Source organism: Phyllobates terribilis, unplaced genomic scaffold (assembly GCF_046119375.1).
Source record: "Phyllobates terribilis strain yellow unplaced genomic scaffold, ASM4611937v1 Scaffold_14__1_contigs__length_39327217, whole genome shotgun sequence".
In the NCBI taxonomy this organism is placed as follows: Eukaryota; Metazoa; Chordata; class Amphibia; order Anura; family Dendrobatidae; genus Phyllobates; species Phyllobates terribilis.
The window spans coordinates 37,515,978-37,541,085 of record NW_027362774.1 but is presented as its reverse complement, the minus strand read 5'-3'; the positions used below and the strand labels follow the sequence as shown (position 1 = coordinate 37,541,085).

At 43.7% G+C, this 25,108-nt stretch overlaps 1 protein-coding gene across 1 annotated transcript; it reads right to left on the bottom strand.

Annotated features, from left to right (window-relative positions):
- Nucleotides 1–20,841: 20,841 nt before the first annotated feature.
- Nucleotides 20,842–23,213, bottom strand: FOXC2 (forkhead box C2). Its single transcript, XM_073659961.1, has one exon. It carries the CDS (start codon nucleotides 22,895–22,897, stop codon nucleotides 21,488–21,490), a length of 1,410 nt encoding a protein of 469 aa, XP_073516062.1. The 5' UTR covers nucleotides 22,898–23,213; the 3' UTR covers nucleotides 20,842–21,487.
- Nucleotides 23,214–25,108: the final 1,895 nt, after the last annotated feature.

Sequence of the window (25,108 nt, the reverse complement as noted above, 5' to 3'; positions counted from 1 at the left end):
TACGACCTGTGGCGGCTGATGGTAGACGTGAGCTCCCAGGTGAGCAGGCGAGAGTCTCTGGATAAACGGGTGGTCACAGCATGTGACGGCGGAGCCTCCAGGAAGACCAACAGACAGGCAACAGATGAGCGCTCCCAGGTGAGCGGACAGGAGTCACTGGACAGGCAGGTGGTCACAGCACGTGACGGCGGAGCCTACAGGTAGGCTAGCAGGCAGGTAGCAGATGTGCGCTCCCAGGTGAGCGGGCAAGCTGGTCCATAGACAGACTGACAGGAGTTGGAAGGCAGACCGTCGGACCTCAGGCAAGCAGGCAGGTGGCTGATGTGCGCTCCCAGGTGAGCGGGCAGGAGTCACTGGACAGGCAGGTGGTCACAGCACGTTACGGCGGAGCCTCCAGGTAGACTAGCAGGCAGGTAGCAGGTGTGTGCTCCCAGGTGAGCGGGCAAGCTGGTCCATAGACAGACTGACAGGAGTTGGAAGGCAGACCGTCGGACCTCAGGCAAGCAGGCAGGTGGCTGATGTGCGCTCCCAGGTGAGCGGGCAGACTGGTCCTTAGACAGACTGACAGGAGTAGTAAGGCAGACCGTCGGACCTCAGACTAGCAGGCAGGTAGCAGATAATCAAGCAGGAATCTGGCAGGTAACTGGCAACGGGACCTGAGGGCTGAAGCAGAGTAGTAAACAGTGCAACAACATTGCTCGGGCACCTCCATTTTGGAGGAGGTGCCTAATATATGGTGAAGTCCTCCGGCCATTGGCCGGGGACTCCTTAGGACGGCGCGCGCGGCCCCTTTAAGAGGGAGGGAGAGCGCGCGCGCCCTAAGCACAGTGGACGGGAAGGAGCGCGCGCTGCCAGCAGAGCGGGAGGAGGACGCCGGGCACGGAGCAGGGAGGTGAGGGGAACAGCGTCCCTGCCTAGCAGAGGGCAGGGACGCCGGCGCTACAGTACCCCCCCCCTTTAGGCCCCCCCTTTTTTAGGCCAGACAGAAATTTAGCTAGGATGAGAGGGGCATGGATGTTCTCCCGGGGCTCCCACGTTCTCTCCTCAGGACCAAACCCCCTCCAATCTACTAGAAAAAAGGTCTTTCCTCTTACCCTTTTGGTGGCAAGAATGTTCTCTACCTCAAACTCGTCCTCAGCAGAAACCGGAGCAGGAGGCGTACCTGTAGACTTGGAAAAAGAGTTAAGTACCACAGGTTTGAGGAGAGATACATGGAAGGAGTTAGGGATCCGTAAGTTGGCCGGGAGTTTTAATTTATAGGCCACCGGGTTGATCTGACTGATGACCTCCAGAGGACCGATGAACCGAGGCCCTAACTTGTAAGAAGGTATCTTGAGTCGGACATATTTAGACGAGAGCCAGACTTTATCTCCAGGACGAAATTGTGGAGGATCCAGGCGTTTTTTGTCAGCGTGTCTTTTCATCCGTTCGGACGACTGGAGGAGTGCGGATCGGGTACTCTCCCAAATGGAGGAAAATTTGCTAACGAGAGATTCCGCAGCCGGGTTGTCCACAGAGGTGGAGACAGGAAAAGGAATCCGAGGATGCTGACCGAAGACTACAAAAAACGGGGATTTGGAAGAGGATTCGCTCTCGTGATTGTTATAAGAGAACTCGGCCCATGGTAGGAGATCCACCCAGTCTGAATGATGGGCATTAACGAAGTGCCGGAGGTAACTGGTCAGGTTCTGATTGATCCGCTCCACTTGACCATTAGACTGTGGGTGGTAAGCGGAAGAGAAGTCCAGGGTGACGTCTAGCAGTTTACAAGTGGCTCTCCAGAAGCGTGAGGTGAACTGTACCCCACGATCCGACACGATGTGGAGGGGCAGGCCATGAAGACGGAAGATGTGGCGGATAAAGTCTTTAGCCAGCTCGGGTGCAGACGGGAGGGCTGGCAGGGGAATAAAGTGAGCCATCTTGGAAAAGCGGTCAGCGACCACCCAAATGACCGTACAACCGGCAGAGACGGGGAGATCAGTTATGAAGTCCATAGCAATATGCTGCCAGGGGGCAGCAGGTTCAGGAAGCGGAAGAAGGCGACCGGCTGGCAGGTGTCTCGGGACTTTGTTGCGGGCGCAGGACACACAGGCAGAAACAAAGTCTATTACGTCCTTGTGCAGGGTAGGCCACCAGTAGTGCCGGGCAATAAGCTGGAGGGTCTTTTTCTGACCGGCGTGGCCAGCTAGTTTAGACGAGTGACCCCAGTGTAGGATCTTCTCCCGATCAGGTACTGATACGAACGTCTTACCGGGAGGGAGACGATTTAGGCTCACGGGAGCCACCTGCATTACTCTGGCGGGATCGATGATATGTTTAGGTTCTTCCTCGAGATCGGACACCAGAAAGGATCGGGACAAGGCATCTGCTTTGACGTTTTTGTCAGCCGGGCGAAAATGAAGAACAAAATCAAAGCGAGCAAAAAACAAGGACCACTGGGCTTGGCGCGAGTTAAGTCTCTGGGCATGCTGGAGGTAAGCCAAGTTCTTGTGGTCAGTGTAAATTATTACCGGGTGAAGAGCCCCCTCGAGTAGGTAACGCCACTCCTCCAATGCCAGTTTGATGGCCAATAACTCTCGGTCTCCTATGGAATAGTTGCACTCAGAAGAGGAGAAGAGTTTGGAGAAGAAGCTACAAGTTACCATTCTCCCGGAAGATGATTTTTGAGTAAGTACCGCTCCGGCTCCAGAGGAGGAGGCGTCAACTTCCAGGAAGAACTGCTTGTTGCCGTCCGGGCGATGCAGCACCGGGGCGGAAGAGAAGGCCTGTTTTAGGGAAAGAAAGGCCTCCTCTGCTTCAGGCGCCCACTCTTTGGGATTAGTACCCTTACGGGTGAGCGCGGAAATTGGGGCAGTCCGGGAAGAGAAGTGTGGTATGAAGAGGCGGTAGTAGTTGGCGAAGCCCAGGAATCGCTGAATGGCCTTCAACCCCTCTGGTCGAGGCCATTTCTCGATGGCAGACAGTTTCTCTGGATCCATTCGTAGGCCGGTCTGAGAAATAATGTAGCCCAAAAACGGAAGCGAGGTCTGCTCAAAGAGGCATTTCTCGTATTTAGCGAAGAGGTGATTCTGCCTGAGCCTGAGCAGGACCTGACGAACGTCCCTCCGGTGAGTCTGGAGATCCGGAGAGAAGACCAAGATGTCGTCCAGGTACACCACTACGCAGGAGTAGAGAAGGTCCCGGAAGATGTCATTGACCAACTCTTGAAAGACGGCAGGAGCGTTACAGAGACCAAAGGGCATTACCAGATATTCATAGTGGCCGTCCCGGGTGTTGAATGCCGTGTTCCATTCATCCCCCTGACGGATACGAACCAGGTTGTACGCCCCACGGAGGTCCAGTTTGGTGAAGATTCTAGCCCCCCTCAGACGATCAAATAACTCCGGAATGAGCGGAAGGGGGTACTTATTCTTCACCGTGATCTGGTTAAGGCCTCTATAGTCTATACAGGGATGGAGAGAGCCGTCCTTCTTTTTGACGAAAAAGAAGCCTGCTCCCGCCGGGGAGGTAGATTTCCGGATGAATCCCCTGGCCAGATTCTCCTCAATATATTCGGACATCGACCGGGTCTCAGCAGCGGATAAAGGATAAATACGCCCACGGGGAGGAGTAGTACCAGGTAACAGGTCGATAGGGCAGTCGTATGGTCTATGAGGGGGTAGTGTCTCTGCTTCCTTTTTATTAAAGACATCAGCATAAGACCAAAAAGGAATCGGAAGTCCAGGTAGATTAGCTGGGGTAGGAGAAGGACGGACGGGATGGACGGGAACCAGACAGGTATTATGGCAGTCCTGTCCCCAGCGAAGGACTTCTCCGGTCTGCCAGTCAAGCACGGGTGCATGTCTCTGGAGCCAAGGTAGGCCTAGTAAGAGGGCGTGAGAGAGTCCAGGCAGAACATGAAAGGAGATACTCTCAGAATGCAGCATTCCCACCTGCAGAGTAATGGATTCGGTGATGAGTTGGATGGGGCGTGGTAAGAGGCCCCCATCCACGGCAGCAACAGACAAGGGTACAGCCAGAGGTTTGGTGGGGATGCGGTATTTCTCTACCAGGGACTGTGAAATAAGATTCCCGGCTGCTCCAGAGTCAAGTTGGGCTATTTCGAAATAACGGTTCTCCCCGCAGACGATTGAGACTGACAGCAACAGAGATGGAGAGGATTTATTCTTGTCTAGGTTGACCTCTCTGAGCGAACCTAGACACAGGCGTTTCCCGACCTCTCCGGGCAGGCACGGATCCGGTTCTCCTTACTGCCACAGTAGAAGCAGCTCCCTTCGGCACGGCGTAAGTCCTGACGGGTTTTGACCATCTTGGTCTGGTCAACCTGCATAGACTCAGGAGAGTGTACCTGGGTAGAGATGGAGGGAGTGACGGGTTTCTGAAAAGTAGGAGCTAGACATGGTAACCTCCTCTCACGGGTGACCTCTTTGGCACGCTCCTGGAACCGTAGGACAATCCGGGTGGCAAGAGTTATTAGGTCATCGAGAGTGGTAGGAATGTCCCGACCGGCAAGTTCATCTTTAATACGGCCGGACAGACCCTCCCAGAAGACGGATACCAGAGCGTCGTTATCCCAGGCCAGCTCCGAGGCAAGGGTACGGAACTGTATGGCATATTGGCCCACGGTGAAACTTCCCTGACGGAGGCATAGCAGTGATGATGCGGATGAGGTCTTCCGTCCGGGTTCGTCGAAGACTTTCCGGAAAGCCGTGAGAAAAGCAGGCAAGTTGGACACCAGGGGGTCTCCTCTCTCCCATAGAGGATTTAGCCAGGCCAGGGCCTCCCCGGTGAGATGGGACATGATGAATGCAATTTTGGCCCGGTCGGAGTTAAACTGGTGGGACAATAGTTCAAAGTGCAGGGTGCACTGATTAATGAAGCCCCGAGCCTGGGCGGAGTCGCCTCCGAAGTGAGGAGGTGCAGAAAGCCGGGGTCCGGGGTAGGATACCATGGTATTAGTGGGCAGCAGAGCTGCCGGATTGCGAGACATGGCACTGGCGGAGGTTGCTGGTGGAGCAGTCAGAGTGTCCAGGCGAGTATTGACATTCCGCAGGTGACCCAGGATGGACTCCTGTTGGGACCTTTGACGGGACAGTTCATGACACAGGTCCGAGAGCGAGGGAGCTTGGGTGCCACCGGGTTCCATGGCCCGAGCAAACTGTAACGGGTCTGGGAGGCGGAACCTCAGAGCTACTATACAAGGGGGCAGTCCTTGTAAGGGAGCGGGTGGCGACCAGGGAAGACGGGCAAGAGGTCACAGCAGGTGACCGGGACAGTCTCTGAGTGAACGGGCTGGAGGTCACGGCAATTGACCAAGGCAGTCTCTGGATGAACGGGCTGATGGTCACGGCAAGTGACCCGGGCAGTCTCTGAATGAACGGGCAGATGGTCACGGCAAGTGACCGGGGCAGTCTCTGGATGAACGGGCAGATGGTCACGGCAAGTGACCGGGGCAGTCTCTGGATGAACGGGCAGATGGTCACGGCAAGTGACCGGGGCAGTCTCTAGGTAAAGGGTTGGTACGACCTGTGGCGGCTGATGATAGACGTGAGCTCCCAGGTGAGCAGGCGAGAGTCTCTGGAAGAACGGGTGGTCACTACACACAGAGGGATCTATTATATAGAGTCATTACACGCAGAGGGATCTATAATATAGAGTCATTACACACAGAGGGATCTATTATATAGAGTCATTACACACAGGGGGATATATTATATAGAGTCATTACACACAGAGGGATCTATTATATAGAGTCATTGCACACAGAGGGATTTATTATATAGAGTCATTACACACAGAGGGATCTATTATATAGAGTCATTACACGCAGAGCGATCTATTATATAGAGTCATTGCACACAGAGCGATCAATTTTATAGAGTCATTACACACAGGGGGATCTATTATATAGAGTCATTACACGCAGAGCGATCTATTATATAGAGTCATTGCACACAGAGCGATCTATTATATAGAGTCATTACACACAGAGGGATCTATTATATAGAATCATTACACACAGAGGGATCTATTATATAGAGTCATTACACACAGAGGGATCTATTATATAGAGTCATTACACACAGAGAGATCTATTATATAAAGTCATTACACGCAGAGGGATCTATTATATAGAGTCATTACACGCAGAGGGATCTATTATATACAGTCATTGCGCACAGAGGGATCTATTATATAGAGTCATTACACGCAGGGGGATCTATTATATAGAGTCATTACACACAGAGCGATCTATTATATAGAGTCATTGCACACAGAGCGATCTATTATATAGAGTCATTACACGCAGAGGGATCTATTATATAGAGTCATTACACACAGAGGGATCTATTATATAGAGTCATTACACACAGGGGGATCTCTTATATAGAGTCATTGCACACAGAGGGATCTATTATATAGAGTCATTACACACAGAGGGATCTATTATATAGAGTCATTACACGCAGAGCGATCTATTATATAGAGTCATTGCACACAGAGCGATCAATTTTATAGAGTCATTACACACAGGTGGATCTATTATATGAGTCATTACACGCAGAGCGATCTATTATATAGAGTCATTGCACACAGAGCGATCTATTATATAGAGTCATTACACGCAGAGGGATCTATTATATAGAGTCATTACACACAGAGGGATCTATTATATAGAGTCATTACACACACAGCGATCTATTATATAGAGTCATTACACGCAGAGGGATCTATTATATAGAGTCACTACACACAGAGGGATCTATTATATAGAGTCATTACACACACAGCGATCTATTATATAGAGTCATTACACACACAGCGATCTATTATATAGAGTCATTACACGCAGAGGGATCTATTATATAGAGTCATTACACGCAGAGGGATCTATTATATATAGAGTCATTACACACAGAGGGATCTATTATATAGAGTCATTACACACAGAGGGATCTATTATATAGAGTCATTACACACAGAGGGATCTATTATATAGAGTCATTACACACAGAGCGATCTATTATATAGAGTGATTACACGCAGAGCGATCTATTATATAGAGTTATTACATGCAGAGGGGTCTATTATATAGAGTCATTACACGCAGAGGGATCTATTATATAGAGTCATTACACACAGAGGGATCTATTATATAGAGTCTTTACACGCAGAGGGATCTATTCCAACTGTTTTTTTCTGTTAATGTTGATGATTATGGCTTACAGCCAATTAAAACACAAAAGTCATTATCTCAGTAAATTAGAATACTTTATAACAACAGCTTGAAAAATGTTTTTAAAATCCAAAATGTTGTCCTCCTGAAATGTCTGTTCAGTAAATGCCGTCAATACTCGGTCGGCTCCTTTTGCATCAATTACTGCATCAATGCGGCAATGTGGCATGGAGGCGATCAGCCTGTGGCCCTGCTGAGGGGTTCTGGAAGCCCAGTGTCACGGGTGTGTCAGAGGTGACAGACAGTCGCCCTGCAGTGGGTTGCAGGAGATCTCTACGTTTGGCATTGCAGACAGCTCCTTAGATAAAAGACTGTCTTTAGGACCGAGCGGCTACCTCTCTCTTGCTAATTAGCTCTCTGTCCTGAGTGTATACTGTATTTTTTGGACTATAAGACACACTTTTTTTCTCCAAAATTTTTGAGGAAAGTGGGGGGTGCATCTTATAGTCCTATATACAAAAATTCTGCGGCTGTGGGTGGTGGGGGTGGTGGGGGATGTGGGGGAAGTGACAGCAGTGGAGTAGCGGGGCACAGGAGTCAGTAGCCGCCTGCTGCAGTCTACACTGTGCCCGCTACTAAAGAAAATGAATATTCACTGCTCCCCACGCCCATAAATATTCATTTCACTGTGTCTGCAGCGCAGCTCCTGGTATGTATGACACCCTTCTTCCTTGTATGTATGGCCCCCCTATTTCCTCTTCCTGGTATGTATGGCCCCCCTCATCCCTCTTCTTGGTATGTATGGCCCCCCTTATCCCTCTTCCTGGTATGTATGGCCCCCCTCATCCCTCTTCCTGGTATGTATCGCACTCTTCATCCCTGTGTGTATGGCCCCCTCATCCCGGTATGCTTGGCACCCCCTGATCCCCGTCGGGCTGCGCAGAAAAAAAATAAACAATTGTACTCACCTCCTGTCTCCTCCAGCGCTGCGTCCTGCTCTGTGCCGGAATAGTCACTGCTCCCCACGCCGGGGCTGTGTGCCTGGGGAGCAGTGACCATTCATTCTCCCTAATAGCGTGCACGCTGTAGCGGCTCCTGCTGCGGCTCTGCGGTCAGTGTGCCTTCTATTAAAGTCCATGAATATTCACCATTCCCAAGGGTGTGGTTAATATTCATGGACTTTAATAGTGAGCACACTGACCGCCGGCAGCAACAGGAGTCGCTACAGCGTGCACGCTATTAGGGAGAATGAATGGTCACTGCTCCCCAGGCACACAGTCCCGGCGTGGGGAGCAGTGACTATTCCGCACAGCATCTCACAGTGTGAGGGTGCATGGCAGTTACGTCATGCGCGGATCACACAGTGAGATCCCTGTCGCTGGCAGAGCAGGACGCAGCGCTGGAGGAGAGAAGAGGTGAGTACAATTGTTTTTTTTTTGTGTGCAGGGTGATGGGGATCAGGGGGGACCAAGCTTACCGGGATGAGGGGGCCATACATACAGGGATGAAGGGTGCCATACATACTGGGAAGAGGAATGAAGGTGCCATACATACAGGGATGAGGCATGAGGGGGGCCATACATACAGGGATGAATGGTGCCATGCATACCAGGAAGAGGAATGATGGTGCCATACATACCAGGATGAGGGATGAAGGGTGCCATACATATCAGGAAGAGAGATGAGGGGTGCCATACATACCAGGAAGAGGGATGAGGGGGCCATACATAACAGGATGAGGGATGAAGGGTGCCATACATACAGGGATGAGGCATTAGAGGGGCCATACATACAGGGATGAATGGTGCCATGCATACCAGGAAGAGGAATGAAGGTGCCATACATACCAGGATGAGGGATGAAGGGTGCCATACATATCAGGAAGAGAGATGAGGGATGCCATGCATAACAGGATGAGGGATGAATAGTGCCATACATACCAGGAAGAGGAATGAAGGTGCCATACATACCAGGAAGAGGAATGAAGGTGCCATACATACCAGGAAGAGGAATGAAGGGTGCCATACATACAGGGATGAGGCATTAGAGGGGCCATACATACAGGGATGAATGGTGCCATACATACCAGGAAGAGGAATGAAGGTGCCATGCATACCAGGAAGAGGAATGAAGGTGCCATACATACCAGGAAGAGGGATGAGGGATGCCATGCATAACAGGATGAGGGATGAATAGTGCCATACATACCAGGAAGAGGAATGAAGGTGCCATACATACCAGGAAGAGGAATGAAGGTGCCATACATACCAGGAAGAGGAATGAAGGTGCCATACATACCAGGATGAGGGATGAAGGGTGCCATACATATCATGATGGGGATGAGGGGGCCATGCATACCAGGATTGGCGATGAGGGGTGCCATGCATATCAGGATGAGGATGAGGGACACTTATAACAGGAATTAGGGGGCTATATATACCAGCATGGGAGATATAGATACAGAATTGGGGGACATTACCCCAATACCAGTGTCAGAATCAGACCCCCCTCCCCCATAACAGGGCATCAGGACCACATTTTTAGCTTAATTTTTTTTCTATTTTCCTCCTCTAAAACCTAGGTGCGTCTTATAGTCCGGTGCATCTTATAGTCCGAAAAATACGTTATATACCTGGTGTGTCTGAGAGGGAGTTGCCGGTTTTACTCATTTCTACTTGTGAAGCTTAGCAGGAGCAGTACTTCATCCTCTGGAGCTTGAGGCCGTGTGCTTATTTGGAGTCATCTAAAGCTAAGCCTTTTACCCTGTTTTGTCCACCCTTGTTTTCTATAGAGTTTAGTGGAGGTTGACTAGTGCTCAGACGAGGCACGCGTGCAGCGATTGCTGAGGAAGCAATATAGGGACGATAGTTGAGACAGGGTGAGGCTAGACCAGACTAGGAGGTCTCCACTCCCCCCTTTCCCTAGTGTCTGGGCTCCCTTTCCCTTTTCCCTCTGTGTTGCACTAAGTCTCTCACATACCTGGCGTGACACCCAGGTGGCTTTGATAGCAGCCTTCAGCTCAGCTGCATTGTGGGGTCTGGGGTCTCTCATCTTCCTCTTGACAATACCCCATAGATTCTCTATAATAGATTCTCTATGGGGTTAAGGTCAGGCGAGTTTGTGGCCAATCAAGCACAGTGATACTGTTGTGTGTAAACCAGGTATTGGTACTTTTGGCAGTGTGAACAGGGGCCAAGTCCTGCTGGAGAATGACATTTCCATCTCCATAAAGCTTGTCGGCAGAGGGAACATGAAGGGCTGTAAAATGTCCTGGTAGACGGCGGCGCTGACTTTGGTCTTGATAGAACACAGTGGACCTCCACCAGCAGATGACATGGCCCCCGAAACCATCACTGATGGTGGAGACTTCACACTAGACCTCCAGCAGCTTAGATTGTGGCCTCTCCACTCTTCCTCCAGACTCTGGGACCTTGTGGAGTGTGTCAGTGACTGCCTTCTGGACATCTGTGAAGTCACCAGTCTTCCCCATGATTGTGGAGCCTACTGAAACAGACTAAGTGACCTTTCTAAATGCTTAGGAAGCCTTTGCAGGTGTTTTTTGTTAATTATTCTAATTTACTGAGATAATGACTTTTGTGTTTTCATTGGCTGTAAGCCATAATCATCAACCTTAACAGAAATAAACCCGTGAAATAGATCACTCTGTGTGTAATGACTCTATATAATAGATCCCTCTGCGTGTAATGACTCTATATAATAGATCCCTCTGCGTGTAATGACTCTATATAATAGATCCCTCTGCATGTAATGACTCTATATAATAGATCCCTCTGCGTGTAATGACTCTATATAATAGATCCCTCTGCGTGTAATGACTCTATATAATAGATCACTCTGCGTGTAATGACTCTATATAATAGATCCCTCTGCGTGTAATGACTCTATATAATAGATCACTCTGCGTGTAATGACTCTATATAATAGATCCCTCTGCGTGTAATGACTCTATATAATAGATCCCTCTGCGTGTAATGACTCTATATAATAGATCCCTCTGCGTGTAATGACTCTATATAATAGATCGCTCTGCGTTTAATGACTCTATATAATAGATCGCTCTGCGTTTAATGACTCTATATAATAGATCCCTCTGTGTGTAATGACTCTATATAATAGATCCCTCTGCGTGTAATGACTCTATATAATAGATCCCTCTGCGTGTAATGACTCTATATAATAGATCCCTCTGCGTGTAATGACTCTATATAATAGATCCCTCTGCGTGTAATGACTCTATATAATAGATCCCTCTGCGTGTAATGACTCTATATAATAGATCCCTCTGCGTGTAATGACTCTATATAATAGATCCCTCTGCGCGTAATGACTCTATATAATAGATCCCTCTGCGCATAATGACTCTATATAATAGATCCCTCTGCGTGTAATGACTCTATATAATAGATCCCTCTGCGCGTAATGACTCTATATAATAGATCCCTCTGCGCGTAATGACTCTATATAATAGATCCCTCTGCGTGTAATGACTCTATATAATAGATCCCTCTTCGTGTAATGACTCTATATAATAGATCCCTCTGCGTGTAATGACTCTATATAATAGATCCCTCTGCGTGTAATGACTCTATATAATAGATCCCTCTGCGTGTAATGACTCTATATAATAGATCCCTCTGCGTGTAATGACTCTATATAATAGATCCCTCTGCGTGTAATGACTCTATATAATAGATCCCTTTGCGTATAATGACTCTATATAATAGATCTCTCTGTGTGTAATGACTCTATATAATAGATCCCTCTGCGTGTAATGACTCTATATAATAGATCGCTCTGCGTGTAATGACTCTTTATAATAGATCCCTCTGTGTGTAATGACTCTATATAATAGATCCCTCTGCGTGTAATGACTCTATATAATAGATCCCTCTGCGTGTAATGACTCTATATAATAGATCCCTCTGCGTGTAATGACTCTATATAATAGATCCCTCTGCGTGTAATGACTCTATATAATAGATCCCTCTGCGTGTAATGACTCTATATAATAGATCCCTCTGCGTGTAATGACTCTATATAATAGATCCCTCTGCGTGTAATGACTCTATATAATAGATCCCTCTGCGTGTAATGACTCTATATAATAGACCCCTCTGCGTGTAATGACTCTATATAATAGATCGCTCTGTGTGTAATGACTCTATATAATAGATCCCTCTGTGTGTAATGACTCTATATAATAGATCGCTCTGTGTGTAATGACTCTATAATAGATCGCTCTGTGTGTAATGACTCTATATAATAGATCCCTCTGTGTGTGTAATGACTCTATATAATAGGTCCCTCTGTGTGTAATGACTCTATATAATAGATCCCTCTGTGTGTAATGACTCTATATAATAGATCCCTCTGCGTGTAATGACTCTATATAATAGATCCCTCTGCGTGTAATGACTCTATATAATAGATCCCTCTGCGTGTAATGACTCTATATAATAGATCCCTCTGCGTGTAATGACTCTATATAATAGATCCCTCTGTGTGTAATGACTCTATATAATAGATCCCTCTGTGTGTAATGACTCTATATAATAGATCCCTCTGTGTGTAATGACTCTATATAATAGATCGCTCTGTGTGTAATGACTCTATAATAGATCGCTCTGCGTGTAATGACTCTATATAATGGATCCCTCTGTGTGTGTAATGACTCTATATAATAGGTCCCTCTGTGTGTAATGACTCTATATAATAGATCCCTCTGTGTGTAATGACTCTATATAATAGATCCCTCTGCGTGTAATGACTCTATATAATAGATCCCTCTGCGTGTAATGACTCTATATAATAGATCCCTCTGTGTGTAATGACTCTATATAATAGATCCCTCTGCGTGTAATGACTCTATATAATAGATCCCTCTGTGTGTAATGACTCTATATAATAGATCCCTCTGCGTGTAATGACTCTATATAATAGATCCCTCTGCGTGTAATGACTCTATATAATAGATCGCTCTGTGTGTAATGACTCTATATAATAGATCCCTCTGTGTGTAATGACTCTATATAATAGATCCCTCTGTGTGTAATGACTCTATATAATAGATCGCTCTGTGTGTAATGACTCTATATAATAGATCCCTCTGTGTGTGTAATGACTCTATATAATAGGTCCCTCTGTGTGTAATGACTCTATATAATAGATCCCTCTGTGTGTAATGACTCTATATAATAGATCCCTCTGCGTGTAATGACTCTATATAATAGATCCCTCTGCGTGTAATGACTCTATATAATAGATCCCTCTGTGTGTAATGACTCTATATAATAGATCCCTCTGCGTGTAATGACTCTATATAATAGATCCCTCTGCGTGTAATGACTCTATATAATAGATCCCTCTGTGTGTAATGACTCTATATAATAGATCCCTCTGCGTGTAATGACTCTATATAATAGATCCCTCTGTGTGTAATGACTCTATATAATAGATCCCTCTGCGTGTAATGACTCTATATAATAGATCCCTCTGCGTGTAATGACTCTATATAATAGATCGCTCTGTGTGTAATGACTCTATATAATAGATCCCTCTGTGTGTAATGACTCTATATAATAGATCCCTCTGTGTGTAATGACTCTATATAATAGATCGCTCTGTGTGTAATGACTCTATATAATAGATCCCTCTGTGTGTAATGACTCTATATAATAGATCCCTCTGTGTGTAATGACTCTATATAATATAGGAGCTTCACTTTTTGTATTGAATAACTGAAATAAATTAACGTTTTGATGATATTCTAATTTAGTGAGATGCATCTGTATATGGTGCCGTCTCTTATTATATAGCTTCCTCTGCTGTTTTGTACAATGATGTCCCTTACATAGCGTATCCTTGTTATTTTTGTCAGTCACAGCGCCCTCTTTTATTACATAGTCCTCTCTTATTAGATAAAATATGACTGCTGATGGAGCAGCCGGTGACCAGAAGCTCCTCCATTAGAAAAGAAGCTTTCCCTGCTCCATCAGCCGTCATTGCATTATATATCTAACAAGAGAGGACGGTATGTAATAAAGAACAGGGGGCTATAAATAATCCAATATGTAAGGGACGGAGCTGTACATGACAAGAGAGGGCACTGTGTAATAAGGGACGGCAATATACATAATAAAGGAGGCTATGTATGTGTGTGGCTATATATACATCTGTAGCTTTGTCGCCATAAAAGGTGGGGGGTCCAGACACATTTCTTGCACAGGGGCCCCAGGCAGTCAGGGTAAATGTGACGTCTTAATGCCGCAGATCCCACAAATCACCGATCTCAGATCTTTACAACCTATAAGATGTTCGGACTCTTGTTCTGCAGAAGAATTTGCTGCATTTTAAGTTTTGGGAGATGTAATGTGTTTTATCCTGTAATGATTGGACATTATACGACTCCTCTGCATCCAGGAAAATCAGAGGAAAAGAGCATTTATGTAATAATTTGGAACGCGGTGTATATAGGGGCGTATACTAGGCTTATGGATATATGGATGGTTTTAGATGCATCGGGTATATGATTACACTGCATGTTTGGATGCATCTGCAGATAGAGGACACAATGAGACATATTCGCTTACCTTTAATATGAACTCCCCCCTTATTTTTGCAGTAACTCTTCTTAGTTTTTTTTTTATAATTTGTCACTTTTGCAGCAAATGAGACCCCAAAGGTTCAGAATTCGGAGCCAGATCTTTCTTCAACACAACCTAAAAATAATCCTGTGAAGCGACATGGAGGGGGGGGATTATTCGCACTGTTCCTACGTTGGGTTCACAGATTTCCGTTGCATCAAGCTCATATTTTTGGGGGGCTGATACAACTCAGCTGATTCACAACGGACACAGAAACGCATCAGCTGCCGCCAGGCTTTCTCCCCATTTATATGCAAACAATAGGATTATTATTTATTATTATTATTTATTATTATTATAACGCCATTTATTCCATGGCGCTTTACATGGATTAATTTCTCGATCAGTTTCTTTATGGCAATTGTATTAAACGCTGCATGGGAAAAACAGCCATATGTGAACCCAGCCTTATAGCAGAGCCCTGCCACATTGTGTCACCATGTGCGATTCTATAGGAGGCGCTATAAGGACCCAGTGTCCCACCGCTATTTTGCCAATTGGACAGCTCATGGGCATGTAGCGAGAGTTTATAAGATATTATATTTCGTTCCACGATGCAATGTTTTATTATTATATGACACGTGGAGATCACATTATAGGTTATTACATCTCATGATGTCACAGTAACGTTTATTTTCCGGTTGACCCTGCGGTGATTTACTTTCATAGAAGTTTCCAGTTGTTATTAACCTATTTAACAAAATCTCACATTGCTGTATGAGTAAAGTTTCGATTAGTTTTCATTTTGTTTTGGGGGGTTTTGTTTTTTTTATCTCTGGTTTCCATGTGTCCAAATATTTGTTGTTTTTCTCCTGGTAAAGAGAATCCGGTGACAGAACGGATTCCACAGCTTTCTAGGAGATTCTTTCTGGAGCAAAAGATACATTGTATCATATAACTGCAGTGAGTTTGCTGTAAAATTCTGTTTTTAATTATTGATACATAAAAAATACATAATAATAAAATAAAAAGGGGGAAAAAAAATAATGCCCCTTCAGTTACACCAGCTGAGTGTTTTGCTGCCCTGTGACCTTGTGACCCTTTCACCTTTTTTTACTTACTTTTTTTTTCATTTATTCTCCTATTTTAAAGAATTAAAAAACATTAAAATATGTTTTCCCAGTTTTTTACTGTTCAGGATTCTTAAATGAGTTGACTTCATACAAGGGATTTGTTATTGTTATTCACCTCCATTTCCATAATTTCATAGTTTTTATGGTTGTAGGTCGACATAAATCCACCGAGTGTCACCTGTTATCTAACAGGTTGTACCAGAGGAAGGTAAAACCCCAGGAGGCTAATTGCCCAATTTTAGGGAAAAATTCCTTTCCGACTCCACATACGGCGATCAGACGAGTTCCCTGGATTAACATCCATCACAGAATCCAAAAAATATTACATTTTTCCAAGAAAGGCGTCTAATTTTTTTAGTGAATCAACCATTACAACATATCATATGGCAGAGAGCACAATAATTTCACTGCTTGTACAGTAAAGAATCCATAGTCAAACTGCTTGTACAGTAAAGAATCCAAAATCAAACTGCTCACACACTAAAGAATCCATAGAATTACTACTTGTACAGTAAAGAATCCATAGTCTCACTGCTCTTACAGTAAGGAATCCATAGTCTCACTGCTTGTACAGTAAAGAATCCATAGTCTCACTGCTCTTACAGTAAAGAATCCATAGTCTCACTGCTCACACACTAAAGAATCCATAGTCTCACTGCTCTTACAGTAAAGAATCCATAGTCTCACTGCTTGTACAGTAAAGAATCCATAGTCTCACTGCTCTTACAGTAAGGAATTCATAGTCTCACTGCTTGTACAGTAAAGAATCCATAGTCTCACTGCTCTTACAGTAAAGAATCCATAGTCTCACTGCTCACACACTAAAGAATCCATAGTCTCACTGCTCTTACAGTAAAGAATCCATAGTCTCACTGCTTGTACAGTAAAGAATCCATAGTCTCACTGCTCTTACAGTAAGGAATTCATAGTCTCACTGCTTGTACAGTAAAGAATCCAAAATCAAACTGCTCACACACTAAAGAATCCATAGAATTACTACTTGTACAGTAAAGAATCCATAGTCTCACTGCTCTTACAGTAAGGAATCCATAGTCTCACTGCTTGTACAGTAAAGAATCCATAGTCTCACTGCTCTTACAGTAAAGAATCCATAGTCTCACTGCTCACACACTAAAGAATCCATAGTCTCACTGCTCTTACAGTAAAGAATCCATAGTCTCACTGCTTGTACAGTAAAGAATCCATAGTCTCACTGCTCTTACAGTAAGGAATTCATAGTCTCACTGCTTGTACAGTAAAGAATCCATAGTCAAACTGCTTGCAAAGTAAAGAATCCATAGTCTCACTGCTCACGCACTAAAGAATCCATAGAATTACTGCTTGTACAGTAAGGAATTCATAGTCTCACTGCTTGTACAGTAAAGAATCCATAGTCAAACTGCTTGCAAAGTAAAGAATCCATAGTCTCACTGCTCGCACACTAAAGAATCTATACTCTTACTGCTTGCACAGTAAAGAATCCATAGTCTCAATTTTTGCACAGTAAAGAATATAGTCTCAATGCTTGTACTATAGAGAATCTATAGTCTCAATGCTTGTACTATAGAGAATCTATAGTCTCAATGCTTGTACTATAGAGAATCCATAGTCTCAATGCTTGTACTATAGAGAATGCCAGCCTGGGATGATGATTAAACCTTCTTTCCTCTAGATATAGAGGCCGCCCCCTTGTAATCCTTGCAGGCCTGGGTGTGAAAAGACGCCATAGTGACCCAACATTGACCATTTTTATGATATTGTATTTTATCCTGAATTATCACTTGTTCAATAACTGAGAAAAATGTGTAACATTAATGCCCTGTTCACACGGTCAGTATTAGCTCAGTATTTTACATCAGTATTTGTAAGCCAAAATCAGGAGTGAAATAGAAGCACGTCACCACTTCTGCGTTAATCACCCTCTCCTGATTTTGGCTTATAAATACTGATGTAAAATACTGACCGAATACTGATAGTGTGAATGTGGCCTTAAAGGTTCTGTAAGATTCTAAGACTTTCAATACTCTTATAAGACTATTGTCATGGCAGAAAAATAATTTTCATGGCAATGTGGATTCTGGGTCACAAAGGATAAAGAGTTGTGGCCATGGGATGTTTTAGAGCGCAAGCTCTTCAGATCACAGAGTAACAGACTATAACAATGATAATCTTCAACATAGTAATCTACACACAGTGGTGAGTCCTGGCTGAGGGCGGCACAGAGAGGGTTAAACCTGTGCTGCTTTATGTGCAACCTCAGACAGAAGAGAAGAAGCCTGAAAATGCCAGAAAATCCTGATCACAGGGACATGAGCCGCCCTGGTGGCCACTGCTGGAACTGACAGCACAAGCCACAGGCGCAGCCACCACCTGCTGCCCAATATTAATGATAATAATAATAATAATAATAAATAATACATCACATGGCACCTGGGCAGTGACAGCAGAGACTCCCCTTATACTCATGATCTCATTACAATACTATCTTTGCTTCTATCATTTTCTGAAAAGTAGCACAGAAGTTTCCACCCTACAGGAGGACTACTAGTCACAGCAGATCTGGGTATTCAGTCACTGGGAGTTGTAGTTCTATAGAGCAGGGCTGATAGTGAATATAAATCAGGAGACTTTTTGCAGTCACTAAAGAGTTAATAAGTGGGACTTGTAGTTCTCCTGGGCTCAGCAGGGCTGGAAAAAAAAAAAAGGAGAATCAGATACAATGAGGAGATTACAGGAAGGAGACCAAGAGGTTAATAGAGAAAAGAAACAGGCAAGGGTTAATGGAAGGTGATTATATTAACAACAGTGGTGATGATGGGAGTGATAATACTTATAATACTGACAGCTGATGACATTGTGATTCCCACATCATGGACATGTCATACTATCTACTGTATGTAGTTATAAATGTATTAATATATATATATATATATGTATGCATTATTCTATAGGGTGCTGGTACATATAGGACCCTGCACTCATCATTATCACATCCCAGACACAAAACTGCAGATTATTGCCTCAAAATAAAGAAATGTCTGATTCCCTCCCTATGAAGTCATCTTAGATGTGCGGAGGAGAAGAGGACAGGAGCTGCGGATGATGAGGGTGATAGTAGTAGTTCTATCAGCAGCATGAGTACTAATTACAAAGTCATTCAAATTAGCGGCTGGGAAGCTGAGACAGATAAGTACTACAACCCTCAACATCTACCAAACCAAACCGATCAGGAGGAACAACTGTAACTGACAACTCGCAACAGATGAGTAATAAATATCCCATAAATAAGCTGCGACAATAATAATTATTATAACAATTAAAGCAAAGTAAATAATAATACAATAATAGTGATTAAATAATTAACTTAATTATAACTAAAGCAAAGAATAATATTATTACTCTTGTTTATGTTATCATTATTTTAGTATTATTATTGTGTTATAATTACTATTATTATTATTATTTTAGTGTTGTAATTACTATTTTATTATAGCGATTAAATAATAACTAAAATAATTACAACTAAAGCAACATATAATAATTATAGTAATAATAATAAAAATAATAATAATAATTGACAGTTTCTGAAGTCTGCGACATTTTTCTTCTCTTTTCAAATATAACAACATCGTATTTTTAAAGAAATGTAAAACTAATAAACTTTTCTCCATAAGTAAAATTAAGTGATAACGATTTATAAGATATTTTACATTTTTTAGATTTTTTTTTTTCAAGCTTCCCACATAATCAATGAGAATCTTTCTTATGTCTAGAAAGATAGAAAATGATGATTAGTATCGGGGATCCATCTATCTAGAAAATGTCAGTGAGTCTATGAGAATCCTGAATCCCCTGATATAATGTGAAGTCATTAATTATTAGTTATTACTAATGATGTTCATCCAGTGACTGCCCAGCTCTGGGGAGACTACAACCCCTAGCATCTCCTTACAGAAATGTAGTAATAATATAATAAGTAACATTATAAATGTAACACGTGATGACATAATGTAGCAATGAATTCTGCAGTTTCCATTCTGTTATTCTGCAGGAGGTTTCATCCAGTGACTTTTTCTGATTTGTCGCAGTAAATGCGACAGATTTGTAAAATAAGAAAAATTCCTGAACTTATTCCTTAACTTTAAATATTCTCTCAAATCGTTTAGAAGGGTAAATGTTGCACAATCTCCCCATATAAGTAATCGGATTGGAATTTACAGAAAATGAAGAATTCGGGGTCCCAAAGAAACTGCAAAACCTGGAGCAAAGGAAAAGACTGATAAAGTCTCATCTTCTTGTACATAAATCCCATTATTCACAGGAGATTAATATTAATCTCATTTTCAGAACAGCAATTACAATGCAGCTGAAAACTGCAGAAAATAATGTTTCTCCACTAAATAACTATTTTCTTCTTAAAAGTTTCACCATGAGCACAAATTAAAAAAAAATAATAATAGTAAAATCATCATCATATTAATTGTAACAATTTGTTGTGATCAGGAAAAAAAAAAGACCCCCAATGAGTAAATCCCTGCTAATATTGTGGTCATCGAGGGATGAGGAGGGGGGTCTGTCTGAATCTGGTAATAGTCGCACCCAGAATTAGTGAATGTCGCAGGTTTGGCCTCGTCCTGCAGCTGCGGGAATTCTCCTCTCAGACTTTCCTTTAGTTTCAGCTTCATAAATAAACATTGTGGAAAAAGCTCTCAGATATTTTACAGCTTTTCACATTTTCTGTGGCAAAGAAAGTAAATAACCTGGTGCTAAACTGTCAGAGAAACGACCACCAATACTGAGGAGGGAGGGGAGGACGAAATGTCCAGATCTCAGGTAAGATACAATGTATCACATGGAAAATAAATAGTAAACACAACATGTAAATGTCCCCCCCATGAATAACACTCACATGTGGAGATACAGAAGCTGTAACCAACAAGGATTTATTTTCAGGCAATAAAAAAGGCAAAAGGCGACAACAACAACAATAAACCACAGAGATAATGAGAAGACACACAAAAAAGAGAAGAGGAGGCTCATCCCAGCAAGAGGAATATAAAATAAATTATAAACTTATTAGAATCTGTAATAAAAACACAACAAGGTCTGCAGATTATTATATACAGGGCAGGGGAGAAAGTGACCAAACCTCAGCAACAATGTAACAAGAGAGGAATCCAGTGAACTCAACTTTAAATATTAATATAAAGGACTCTGATGGCAGGGGACCCCCCAGCAGACAGCGGGAGCCCCCAATAAATCCCCCCCCAAAAAAACTACTGACCCTTATTAACTACTTTGTAGATTGGAACGAGAATTGGGCAAATCTGACATTTCGCATTTCATTTCTATTTCCTCCATTTTCAAGTAATTCTGCGCAGTCTGGATTTCTAGGACTCAATTCACCAGTTTTTCGCTACAGTCTTTTTTTTTTGTGGAACAGGAAATGCCCTCGTGAGTGGCCCCTGGGATCATGTTTGGCCCCCTGGGATCATGATTGGCCCCTGGCATTATGTTTGGCCCCTGGAATGCAAACTGCTCCTAATAACGTCTTGGGGCTGGGGGGAGTGGGGTCAGTATTTAGTGCAATCATAGGAGTAGGGGCTGCTATGGCGGTATATGGAGGGGGTGGCTCTATAAGGGATCTGGCAGCTGGCATTACTGCCCACCTGGTGCTCCCCCAGGGCTGAGCCCTCAATGCCCAGGCGGTGGGAGGTAAACATTTCTCTAACATTGGGGAATGGCTGCTGCTGGGGGGTGAAGCTGTGCCCAGAGAGGTGGCTGAGCTCTGCACTGTGGTTGAGGTACCATGAAGGGGTCTGTCCTGAAGCCCCTCCTTGCTGCTGTTGCTGCTGTTGGTGGTGGCCTGAGGTCAGGACACTTTCCTGCGTGGAGTTGAGGCTCATGGAGTTCAGTGGAGACGTCGCCCCGTTGTGGTGGTCGGTGCCAGCCTCGTCCAGTGTGGTGGGCACACACATGTGCCCCGACCTGTCGCTGGTGTACAGGCTCATGGCCCTCATGCTGCACTGGTAGCTGCCAGCAGCGTCCATTGCTTGTGTGCAGGCCTGGCTGTAGATGGAGGGCTGGCTCTGGGCATAGCTGATGGGCAGGGAGGGGGCCATACCTGTTCTGCAGGACACCGGGCTCAGCTCCCCGTGAGGAGAAGTCCTGAGGGTCATGATGTTCTCCACGCTGAAGCCCGATAGTCCATTGCTGGAGGGGTGGTGGTGGTCGGGGATGGAGCTCTCTGTGGACACAGATGGAGTGGAGGCCACACTCCTGGGGCTGTCCTGCATGGCACTGCCACCATCAGGGCTCATGTTCTCCACCTTAGTGATGACTGGCAGCTCGGGGGTCTCACTCTTGATGATGACCTTCTTGTGCTCCTGCTGGCCATCCTTGGGCAAGTCGGGGCTCTGCAGTTTGCTCTGCTCCTTTGGGTGTCTGTCCTCCTTGTCTTTACTGGCATCCTTCTTCTTGAACCTCCTCCTCCTCCTCAGGAAGCTGCCATTCTCGAACATGTTGTAGGAGTCGGGGTCCAGGGTCCAGTATGAGCCCTTCCCCGGCTTCTTGTCGTCCCTGGGCACCTTGACAAAACACTCATTGAGGGACAGGTTGTGCCTGATGGAGTTCTGCCAGCCCTGCTTGTTCTCCCGGTAGAAGGGGAATCGGTCCATGATGAACTGGTAGATGCCATTAAGGGTGATCTTCTTCTCGGGGGCGTTCTGGATGGCCATGGTGATCAGGGCGATGTAGCTGTAGGGGGGCTTCACCAAGTCTTTGGGGGCTGAGGGCTGGTGGTGGTGGTAGGGTCCATAGGGCCTGTTCATGCCCGCAGGGTACTGCTCATGCCCAGGGTAGACGCTCATTGGAGTGGTCATGGTGCCATAGGTGCCAGCTGCCCTGTAGTAGTTCTGCTCACTCAGGTAGGGCACGACCCCCAGAGCGTTGTGCTCAGCCACAGAATAACGAGCCTGCATCATTGGTGCCCGGTCAGGGGTGCAGCAGTGGGCACCAGGATCCAGCTGGTCAGGGGGGCAACACTAGCTTCTTCCAGGGTCCAACAGGGCAGCAGTGGGCACCAGGATCCGCCGGGCCAGGGAGCAGCACTGGGAACCAGAATCCCACAGATCGGGGTGAGAAGAACTGAAGTCCCCAGTCCAGAGTGAAGAACTTGTGGTCAGCCCAGGACCATCCTCCCGGAGCCACTGCAGGTCCAGTGCGGGTCCAGTGCGGTTCCGGCTGCTCTCTGCTCTCTGGCCGCTCTCTGCTCCGACTTCTCAGCTCTGCTAAAACTTTCCAAACTTTTTTTCTGTGAGGTGAAGCTTTTACTTTCAGAGGGCCACGCCTCTTTCCTCAACTTGTAACCAATCAGGAATCGGCTGAGAATCACAGCAGCAAATCAGCTCCCAGACAAAGTGCCAGGATTTCAGGGAAAAGTTTTCTATCATTTTTTTTTCTCAATTGCTTCAAATAAAGGATAAAAGTAAAAGATTTAAACATGAAGACACCAAAATCCATAAAGTAAACAGAAGTCACAATCACTGCACATGGAAACATTGTATCTAGTCTATATTATATTAATATCACTGCACATGGAAACATTGTATCTAGTCTATATAATATTAATATCACTGCACATGGAAACATTGTATCTACTATATGTAATATTATAATAATCAGATCACTGCACATGGAAACATTGTATCTAGTCTATATTATATTAATATCACTGCACATGGAAACATTGTATCTAGTCTATATAATATTAATATCACTGCACATGGAAACATTGTATCTACTATATGTAATATTGTAATAATCAGATCACTGCACATGGAAACATTGTATCTAGTCTATATAATATTAATATCACTGCACATGGAAACATTGTATCTAGTCTATATAATATTAATATCACTGCACATGGAAACATTGTATCTACTATATGTAATATTGTAATAATCAGATCACTGCACATGGAAACATTGTATCTAGTCTATATTATATTAATATCACTGCACATGGAAACATTGTATCTAGTGTATATAATATTAATATCACTGCACATGGAAACATTGTATCTACTGTATATAATATTGTAATAATCAGATCACTGCACATGGAAACATTGTATCTAGTCTATATTATATTAATATCACTGCACATGGAAACATTGTATCTAGTCTATATAATATTAATATCACTGCACATGGAAACATTGTATCTACTATATGTAATATTGTAATAATCAGATCACTGCACATGGAAACATTGTATCTAGTCTATATAATATTAATATCACTGCACATGGAAACATTGTATCTAGTCTATATAATATTAATATCACTGCACATGGAAACATTGTATCTACTATATGTAATATTGTAATAATCAGATCACTGCACATGGAAACATTGTATCTAGTGTATATAATATTAATATCACTGCACATGGAAACATTGTATCTACTGTATATAATATTAATATCACTGCACATGGAAACATTGTATCTAGTGTATATAATATTAATATCACTGCACATGGAAACATTGTATCTACTGTATATAATATTAATATCACTGCACATGGAAACATTGTATCTAGTCTATATAATATTAGTATCACTGCATATGGAAACATTGTATCTACTGTATATAATATTAATATCACTGCACATGGAAACATTGTATCTAGTCTATATAATATTAGTATCACTGCACATGGAAACATTGTATCTACTGTATATAATATTAATATCACTGCACATGGAAACATTGTATCTAGTCTATATAATATTAGTATCACTGCACATGGAAACATTGTATCTACTGTATATAATATTAATATCACTGCACATGGAAACATTGTATCTAGTCTATATAATATTAATATCACTGCACATGGAAACATTGTATCTACTATATGTAATATTGTAATAATCAGATCACTGCACATGGAAACATTGTATCTAGTCTATATAATATTAATATCACTGCACATGGAAACATTGTATCTAGTCTATATAATATTAATATCACTGCACATGGAAACATTGTATCTACTGTACATAATATTAATATCACTGCACATGGAAACATTGTATCTAGTCTATATAATATTAGTATCACTGCATATGGAAACATTGTATCTACTGTATATAATATTGTGCTATTTGCATCACTGCATTTTAA